The following is a 9,779-nucleotide window of genomic DNA, read 5'->3' as shown; positions in this document are numbered from 1 at the left end:
CCAGGCTGTGCTGAGCGCAATGTGGGACAGAAGGCAGCAGCTGGGCACCAACTGTGCACCATCATTAGTGCACTATCACTTGTGCACCATCATTTGTACACCATCAGCTTTGCACCACCGCTCGTGCACCATCATCTTTACACCATCACTTTACACCTTCAGTTGTGCATCATCACTTGTGCACCATACCTTTGCACCATCACTTTGCACCACTACTTTGTACCATCATTTGTACAACATCACTTGTGCACCATCACTTTGCAGCATCCCTTTGCACCTTCAGTTGTGCACCACCACTTTGCACCATCACTTGTGCACCATCAGCTTTACACCCCCACTCTGCACCAGGAGCAGAGCTCAGCAGCTGTTCCCTGTTGTGTTGTTGTGTTATTGTGTAGTTGTGTTGTTCCAGCCCTGCTCACACTCGTGTGTTTATTGCACCATTATGGGCTTTTTTCCCCCAATAAAGCCCCACTCACAGCTGCAGCTTCATCCTGGCTCGTCCCCCTCCATCTTCCTCCTCCTCCTCCTCCTGCTGTTGTTCACCCCCCGGCTCCGCTCACGACGCAGCCGCAGCAGCGACTCCAGGGCACGATGGGCGCTCATCACACTGCGGCTGTAGGATAATGGGACCCCATAGGGGATAATTAGACCCCATAGAGACCAATGAGACCCCATAGGGAACAATGAGACCCCACAGAGACCAATGAGACCCCATAGGGGGCAATGAGAGTCCCCATAAGGGACAGTGAGACCCCATAGGGGATAGTGAGACCCCTATAGGGCACGATGGGCGCTCATCACACGGCGGCTGCAGGGACAATGAGACCCCATAGGGGACAGTGAGACCCCATAGAGACCAATGAGACCCCATAGGGGATAATGAGAGCCCATAGGGGATAGTGAGATCCCACAGGGGACGGTGAGACCACACAGGGGACAGTGAGACCCCATAAGTGCCAATGGGACCCTAACCCTAACCCCCCCCCCAGCACTCACTTGAGGTTGGACAGCTCGAGGATCAGCCCCCCCAGCACCGCAGACGCATCCTCACGTGGTGCCACCTCATTCCTGGGGGTCAAAGGGGGTGAAAATAGCACCAATCCGGGGCTTTTTAAGCCCAAAATGAGCTCTGGGTTCTGGTGGGGGGAGGGGGGTCCAACCTGGGGATGCAGCTGGGTGAGGCCGGGTCCCCATCGGCGTCCACAGGGCACAGAGGGGCTGCAGGCTGGGAGGGGGTGGGGGGCTGGGGGGGAAATGGGGTGAAATGGGGGCAACTGGGGCAACAGGGGATGAACTGGGGGGAACTGGGATGAACTGGGGTGAATGAGGGTGAATGGGAGGGGATTGGGGGATATGAGAGTGACTTGGGGGGGGACTGGGGTGATGTGGGGTGAATTGGGGTGAACGGGGGAGAATTGGGGGGATTGGGGGGGTCTGAGAGTGACGGGGGGGAACTGGGATGAACTGGGGTGAATGGGGACAAATTGGGGGGGATTGGGGGAACTGAGGGTGACTTGGGGGGGGACTGGGGTGAACTGGGGTGAATTGGGGGGGATTGGGGGGATCTAAGAGTGACTTGGGGGGGAATTGGTGTGACTTGGGATGATTTGGGGGTGAATGGGGGGGAACTGGGGTGAACTGGGGCACCAAGGGCTGAACTGGGGGGAACTGGGATGAAATGGGGTGAACTGGGGGGATCTGAGGGTGACTTGGGGGGGAACTGAGATGATTTGGGGTGAATGGGGGCAAATTGAGGGGGACTGGGGGATATGAGAGTGACCTGAGGGGGGACTGGGATGAATTTGGGTGATTTGGGGGTGAATGGCGGAGAACTGGGGTTAACTGGGGTAAGTTGGAGTGATTTGGGGTGAACTGGGGTAAATTGGGGCAATCTAGAGTGGAATGGGGGGTAAACTGGGGTGAACTGGAGCTCTATGGGGTGAAGTGGGACAATGTGGGTTGCAGTGGAGTGCTATGGGGCTGTTCCCTATGGGTTCTCATAGTACTCTGGCATTACCTGCAGCAGCTCGGTGTCCCCCCCTGGCACCCCACTGTGCTCCGGTGCTGAGATGTGGGGCAGCCCCACAGTGCCAGCCCCATAGCGCTCCTCATGCTCTGCCCCACAAGTGGGCTCCACTTTGGCTGCCCACTCCCCCTCCAATGGCTCTTTGGTGGCCTCAATGCATTCTGAGCCCCCATCGGTGTCACTATGGGGCTGTGGGGTGCTATGGGGCTGTAGGTCCCCCATATCAGGGCTGTTCTGGTCCTCCTGCTGCTCGCAGCCATCCATCCCATCCTGGAACAAACCCCCCCATAACCTGTGTGCTCCCTGCCCCATAGCCATGGGGAGCTGTGGGGTGACGCTGGGGGGGCAGAGGCCCTGTCCTACCTGTGCCAATGGGGCCGCTGTGGGGCTGAGCTCCTCCATCACGCTGAGCTGTGGGGTGGCTGCTGCGCCTCTGTTATCAGAGCGGCTGAGAACCAAACAGACCCCAAACCCCATCAGCTGGGGGGCACCAGGACCCATTGCTGGCCCCAGGCCCCATTCCTACCCCCAAGCCCCATTTCTGCCCCCATTTCCACCTCCAGCCCCCCCTCTGCCCCCCACCCTCCCATTTCCCCCCATTACCTCTCTGTTCCATCTCCATGCACTGAGTCCATCCCTCCGCCATTGTCCAGAGCGTCGCCTCCAATCATGGCCCCCATACTGATGTCCTCCATATTGGTGTCCCCCCCATTTATGTCTCCCCCATTGCTGTCCCCCATATTGCTGTCTCCCCCCTTGGTGTCCCCCATATTAGTGTCCCCTCCACTTACATACCCCTCATTGCTGCCCCCTCATTGGTGTTCCCCATATTGCTGCCCCCTCCATTGGTTTCCTCTTCCTCGGTGCCCCCCATATTAGTATCCCCCCCCTTGGTGTCCCCTCTATTGATGTCCTCCCCCTTGGTATCCACTCCATTAGTGTCTGCCATATTGGTGTCCACCATACTGGTGTCCCCTCCCTTGCTGTCCCTCCCCTTGGTGTCCCTGTCCCCTCCATTTTTGTCCCCTCCATTGGTGTCCACCATATTGGTGTCCGCCATATTGGTTTTTGCCATATTGGTGTCCCCCCCCTTGGTGTCCCCTCTACTGTTGTCCTCCCCATTGGTGCCCCATCCAATCATGTCCCCCCCCTTGCTGTCCGCCATATTGGTGTCCCCTCCATTGTTTCCCCCCTCATTGGTGTCCCCTCTATTAGTGTACCCTCCATTGATGTCCCCCCCCTTGCTCTCCCCCATATTAGTGTCCCCCCCATTAGTGTCCTCCATATTGCTGTCCACCATATTGCTGCCCACCATATTGCTGTCCCCCATATTGGTGTCCCCTCTATTAGTGTCCCCTCCATTTGTGCCCCCTCCATTGATGTCCCCCCCCTTGCTGTCCACCATATTGTTGTCCCCACTATAGTCGTCCCCCCCCTTGTTGTCTCCCCTCAGTCCTGCCCTGACTTTGACATTGGGGCCATCATGGTGGTCAACACCTGCAAGAGGAACAGCAGCTGCTTGGACGCCATTTTGTGGCCATTTTGAGGCCCTTTGGAAACCATTTTGTGACCATTTGGTGGCCATTTTGAGGCCATTTTGCGGCTGCTTGGAGGCCATTTGGTGGCCATTTTGAGACCGCTTGGAGGCCCATTGGAGGACATTTTGAGACCATTTTAAGCCCATTTTTTGGCCATTTTGAGGCCATTTTAAGTCATTACCTGTCACCTGGCTGCTCCTCCTTTTGCCCATGGCGCCGCTCACCTGAGGGGAACACACGCCCATTGAGCATTATTTCCTCACTATTTCCCCTCAAATCCCCCCTGACCGCCCGGTCTCTCTCACTCCACGTCCCAGAATAACACCGTTATCCCGCTATAACGAGGCCCAGTGGCGCCCATCCCGCCCCAAGGCCCTTCCCGGCCCCGCCGCCATTTTGCTTCACCTCAGCTCCCGCCCGACGCCTTCCCGCCTTTTTCACACCGCGCGCTCTGCGCCTGCGCCGCGCGGGGGACGCTGGGAGTTGCAGTCCCCGGAGAGACGTAACACGGCGCAGCGCGGGGGACACTGGGAGTTGCAGTTCGCGGCGCGCCGTAAAGCGCAGCGGGGTGCGGCGCTTTTGCGACAACGTCGCCGTAAAGTGCGGAGGTGTTGGCAGCCCCGTAGGAGGAAGCGGTGAGTGGGGACGGACCGGGACCGGGGGGGTCCGATGGGGGGGGATCGAACGGCGGGGTCCAATAGGGGGGGGATAGACCGGGGGGGGTCCAATGGGGGGGATCTAATGGGGTGGGGGTCCGATGGGGGGGGTTCAGTGGGGGAGGGGGGGGGGGTACAACGGGGGGATCCAATGGAGGGCGGGGGGATTCAATGGGGGGGGGGATACAATGGGGGGGGATCTAATGTGGGGGAGGGTCCGATGGGGGGTGTACAACCGGGGGGGTCTGTGCTCTGTCACAGGCATACAAGCCTGTTGGAAGGAGTGCATTGAGGCTGCAGCGCCCAGATGATAAACCTGAGTTAGCTGTCACCAGCAACCAAGCTTACGGTTAATTTCTGAAACAAGATTAGTGATAGTATTTCCAGGCAGCTGGCACAGAAGCTTCTTGGATTACAGTGCTGACAACACACATTCACCAGAGCCAGCAATTACAAAAAAATTCCCCACCCCCACCAGACCTTGAAGGACAGAGACCAATTTAGGTTTCTTCACTCTCACGAAGGGGAGTAAGTAAGAAGTTTCACTCAGTAATTCAACCTTACAGAGGCTACTTATTAATTCTGTGAATTTAAGGAATTATAAAATGATGGATAAAAATCAGAAGTATTTTGTATTTAAATATATGTATACATTATACAGTTATTCTAATGCGACATCAAATGATTACCATTTTGCCCACAGATGTGAGAACTGTTAAGAGAAAATATACTTGCTTTTAACCACTGTAGATCACTCATGGCACATACCTAAGGACAACATAACAGCTGAAAGCAGTAACTGGGAGAAACACTATACAAAGTATACAGATTGGGCTGCACGTGCGTCAAGTGATTTATTAACACAACGAGGTTGGGGGGGAAGAAGAATTAAGTTTGATACCTGTTGTCTTCGTTTCTCCTCTTCAATAACAGCTTTGGCTTCTGCCTCTTTTATCTGTCCAGACATACAAAGTGATAAGTAACTGTTGTAAAAGCAGGTAAAACTATTATCTTACAGAGCCATAATTTATAGAACAGTTCTCAGAAAAGCGAGCAAAACCTTCACCAAGTGAGCTGTGAGCTTACTCAGATTCTAAAACATTCTGTGAAAAACCTCTATCAATTCATGTTTGAAAAACATGGAACATAAGAGACGCTACCATGTTATAAAACTAAACTTCTGACTAACTGGAAAATTCAAATGACAAATATAAAACCTGGGGAAAATATAAATATATATATTCATTAATACCAGGGAAAATTCCTTAATAAAGTCACTCTGAGCTTTCAGTAACTCAGTCCTCAATTCAGCACGCTGTACACTGACGGGTAAATCCTTATATATGTATGTAATTTACACTCACACACTTCATTCCAAGTAGTTAAATATGCCCTGACTGCTAGAGCAAAAGGAAATCTCCACTTTTGTACCAAATGACATATTGGATAATGCATACTCATATTGTTCTACTGCTCTTGTTGTAATGGAAACTGTCAATGCAATTACATTTGCTTCACCATCAGAAAGTTTTATGAAAAATAAAACCTGGAACTACAACTGATCACTCTACAGAACTGTTACATAGCATTCAAGACAGCGAATTAAATGCCAGAAACTTAAAGGAAAAAGAATGGCACAGAAAATATTAAAACATAAACATACAATGCATCTGAATCACAGTTCCTGCATTATTTTCATCCTACAATAACTAAAGAGTGCAACGCCTAACATACATAAAGAACAATGGGATGGACTGGGTCCTGAATCACAGAATGGCCTGGGTTGAAAAGGACCACAATGACCATGGAGTTTCAACCCCACTGCTGTATGCAGGGTCGCCAACCACCAGACCAGGCTGCCCAGAGCCACATCCAGCCTGGCCTTGAATGCCTCCTGGAATGGAACAACCACAATCTCTCTGGGCAACCTGTTCCAGCACATCAGCACCCTCTGTGTAAAAAACTTCCTTCTAATATCTATCCTACCCCCCCCCCTTCTTGTGCTGGTGGCCCCAGGCCTGGATGCAGTACTCCAGATGGGGCCTCACAAGAGCCAAGTAGAGGGCATCTCGCTCTCCTTGCTGGCCACCCCTTTTTAAATGCAGCCCAGAACACAGTTGGCCTTCTGTGCTGCAAGCACACACTGCTGGCTCATGTCCAGCTTCTCGTTCACCAGGACCCTCAAGTCCCTCTCCACAGGTCACGTCTCAAGGAGATCTTCCCCCAGTTTGTACAAATATCTGGGATCGCCCCAACCCGAGTGCAGCACCCTGTACTTGGCCTTATTGAACCTCATTAGGTTTCCATGGGCCCACTTCTCCAGCCTGTCCAGGTCCCTCTGGATGGCTTCCCTTCCTTCCAATGTATCGACAGCACCACTCAGTTTGGTGACATCTGCAAACTTGCTGAGGGTGCACTCGATGCCACTGTCTGTCATTGATGAAGATGTTGAAGAGCACCTGTCTCAAGACCAACCCCTAAGGGACACCACTTGCGACCAGCCTCCACCCAGACACAGAACCGTTGATCATAACCTTTTGGCTGCATCCAGCCAACCAATTCCTAATCCACTGAACAGCCTATGTACCTGCAGAAGCCCTTCTTGTTATCTTTCACTCCCCTTGCCAAGTTCAGCTCCATCCGTGCCTTGACTTTCCTAATCCTGTCTCTTCACACATGGACAACAGCTCTGTATTCCTCCCAGGCTATACAACACTGCTTCCACTTTCTGAACATTTCCCTCTTTTCCCTCAAGTTTAAGCTGCAGGTCCTTGCACATCCATGATAGCTGCCTGCCTTCCCTGCTTGACTTCTTCTGCAGGGGGATGGAGAGCCACTGTGCTTTCAGAAGGGTGTCCTTAAAGAGCTGCCAGCTCTGTTCTATACCCCTGCCCTTAAAGTCGGTTTCCCAGGGGAAGCTGCTAAGAGATGTTTAACTTGGATTCATCAGGTAAAAAGCAGGTGATTGACAGGACACAAAATCCTGAAGACAGTGAAAGTGCCAAATAGTATTTTTCATTACACAAAAAGGCATATAGATGCAGCAAAGCCATCAAACATTAAGACACCAGCTCTATCTCTGAAATTCCCTCAGTCAGGCATCACTACAGTGACGGCAGTACCAGCGTGCTGGGTCAGTGTATGCGTATCTGCTGCTTGTACATGTTTCTTGGACCTCCAACTCTGCAGCCACTTAACACTACCTTAGTAAAATTAGATCTCAGAGTAATAGAATGCCCTAAGATGTAATGATATGATTGACAACTTGAAGTTTAAAACCATCTTGATCTCAATAATCAGTCTATATATGTATATATATATATTTATGTATCACATTTTGCACAGTAAAAATGGTAATTAACTAAGTAAGGTATGCACAGATGGAATTTGTTCCAATCAGTCTACAACTTAAGAGCTGTCGAAGACTAAGCAGAAGGCACACCAGCTCGTGCTTAAGAACACCGCAGCTCAAAGAGCGTGCTCTGTGCAAGCAGTTACATTTGTGGATTTTCAGATTATTTTTTTTTTAAATTGTTAAACCATATATGAAATATCACTAACAATTTCATTTCACCTAGACAACGTCAGAGTGTCTCATCAGAAAAACACACAAAGGTCTTTTTAGTCATGAATACCTGAAATAGGAAAGTTTGGTTTGCAAAAACTGCAGCCCTATCCCTCCTGGTATTTCACTGCCATCTAATGGCAGAACATCAGTTCCAAAAGAGAAATTGGCCCGTGAACACAGAATGTAGCTTCTTTTGTACGCTGCTGTTGTCATATTTGTGTAAGATTCCTGCACACGTTTGTGCGGAACTTCCTATGCTCACAGGAACCTGTAGTCATTTGCTTGATGCATTAGAATATTTTCCCAGTTGAATTCAATGGTACAGATAAAAAATAGGAAATATTATCTGCTGAAGTGAAACTGCAGCTGATGCTGCACCCCACTGAAATGTGCTCCTTTGTTGATGCAGACTTCTATGAATTCACCCCCCTTCAATGCACTCCATGCCCAATAAACTCACTTCCACACTTCACTAGAATGATTTGTTACTGCTGGTTTTTCTAGAAGTATATTCCAAGAGTCTTGGTGTTCAAGCTGATTGCAAAGGTGTAGAATTTGATTTACAGAGTACGTCTTAGAACTTGCCTGACAATCCTGAAATTCTGAGCAGAAACAGACAGATGTAGCTTTTACAGAATGAGGTTTTGGGTTGAATATTTAAATTATATATATCAGTATATTACATATACTACTAAGTTGATAAAAGTTAACCAGCTCATGCACCACTTCCTCATGTTTCCATAAAAGGCCTAGAAAAACAATGTGGATATTCTGTCTCTTTAGGTGAGATTATGCAGCAGTTTCTTTACTTCAAACAAAATTATTGGAGAGCATCCATGTTTACAATGGGCTGAAAAGCACATGCAGTTGCTGAAAGCTCGCTGTAATTGTGGCAGTCACCTAATACTGTGTGACAGGAACACACAAGATAACACTTTGCTAACCTTCAAAGTAAAAGTAAGGCCTAAATGAAGTGCTTCTATAGCTCTCACTAGCAGTAATGATTTTATTATCATTGATTAGCACTTCTTGGCTGAAGAGGAAATCTCCAGTTCCAATGTACATTAAAAATAAAGAGGTAATAGAGCATTACCTTAACACAGTGTTTCATCAAGTGAGTTGACACTATCTACAAGTAGTGCAATTCTCAGCAATAAGCCAGATTCAATAGTCCAAAAATTAAATGTGCAATTAAACTGTACGCTGAGTTACACTGCATTTCTTGCTATTACTGTCTTGAAAAAATAACGATCTGCCTGTTTTTTCCAACTTTTCTCAAGGCAATGAAGATAACATAACTAAAATGGATACACCACCTCAGACACCTTCCGTTTCATTTCCTTGCATAACACATCACACTCCAGTGAAACTTGGCCTTCTTGTATCTTGCTGCACTGTACTTCCTGTTAAGTATAAATTGAATTGTTTGTAATTCACTTCCCTATATAAAAATTTAATTATAACGTTCATTTTGTTGGGAAAATTGTAAAACAATTTTATTCGGTATATTTACAGAATGAAGCTAATAAATAAATATTATTTGAAACTGTAACTGTATTCAAGCATCCTTTTCTATTTTCCTTCTCTCTGATAAGCTAAACTGAATCAAGAATAAATCAAGTGGTTCAGTTTAATTTTTCTTGTCTTTTTTTTCACTTGTTTATTTAAGACAAAGCAATATAACCTTGTGAACTGTTACAAAAGATACCATGCAAAGTAACTAATAAGTAACTCTTCTGAAACTTCGTATCAATTCTCTAAACTGGCTGAAACTACAGGGCAAGGTCTGGTCATGGGAAGATCTCCCCTACTTCCTTCTCCTTCCTCCCCCTTACATTGAAGGCCAAAAAGAACCCAAAAAACAACCCCCTCCCCCCCCAAAAAAACAACCAAAGAACAAACAAACAAACAACAAAAAACAGAAACAAAAACAAAAAAACCAAAAAAAAACCACCAACAAAACCAAAACAGAATACCAGCACAGAGAG

The 9,779-nt window shown here is 48.6% G+C and overlaps 1 protein-coding gene and 1 long non-coding RNA gene across 4 annotated transcripts; one reads left to right on the top strand and one right to left on the bottom strand.

The window, feature by feature from the left end:
• Positions 1 to 474: 474 nt before the first annotated feature.
• Positions 475 to 4,073, bottom strand: LOC146757076 (uncharacterized). 3 transcript variants are annotated; one of them, XM_085523425.1, is made up of 7 exons: positions 3,973 to 4,073; positions 3,749 to 3,791; positions 2,393 to 2,477; positions 2,021 to 2,299; positions 1,164 to 1,246; positions 1,000 to 1,071; positions 475 to 616 (listed from the first exon to the last, which is right to left on the bottom strand). In XM_085523425.1, the coding sequence occupies exons 3-7, from the start codon at positions 2,429 to 2,431 to the stop codon at positions 490 to 492; spliced, it is 600 nt and encodes a 199-aa protein (XP_085379551.1). In that variant the 5' UTR covers positions 2,432 to 2,477; positions 3,749 to 3,791; positions 3,973 to 4,073; the 3' UTR covers positions 475 to 489. The 3 variants fall into 3 exon arrangements, with proteins under 3 accessions (XP_085379551.1, XP_085379550.1, XP_085379549.1); XM_085523424.1 differs by lacking the exon at positions 3,973 to 4,073 and having other exon boundaries at positions 3,749 to 3,931; XM_085523423.1 differs by lacking the exons at positions 3,749 to 3,791; positions 3,973 to 4,073 and adding an exon at positions 2,633 to 2,778.
• A 377-nt stretch (positions 4,074 to 4,450) lies between these two features.
• On the top strand, positions 4,451 to 9,425 carry LOC146757075 (uncharacterized). Its single transcript, XR_014937026.1, has 2 exons — positions 4,451 to 4,751; positions 9,072 to 9,425. It is a non-coding gene; the product is annotated as an uncharacterized LOC146757075 (long non-coding RNA).
• The last annotated feature ends 354 nt before the right edge of the window (positions 9,426 to 9,779 follow it).

Source organism: Coturnix japonica, chromosome 24, assembly GCF_054131305.1.
Source record: "Coturnix japonica strain WE chromosome 24, WE-NBRP24, whole genome shotgun sequence".
NCBI classification, from domain to species: domain Eukaryota; kingdom Metazoa; phylum Chordata; class Aves; order Galliformes; family Phasianidae; genus Coturnix; species Coturnix japonica.
The sequence above is the reverse complement of the archived record's forward strand: the minus strand, read 5'-3'. Positions and strand labels throughout refer to the sequence as shown.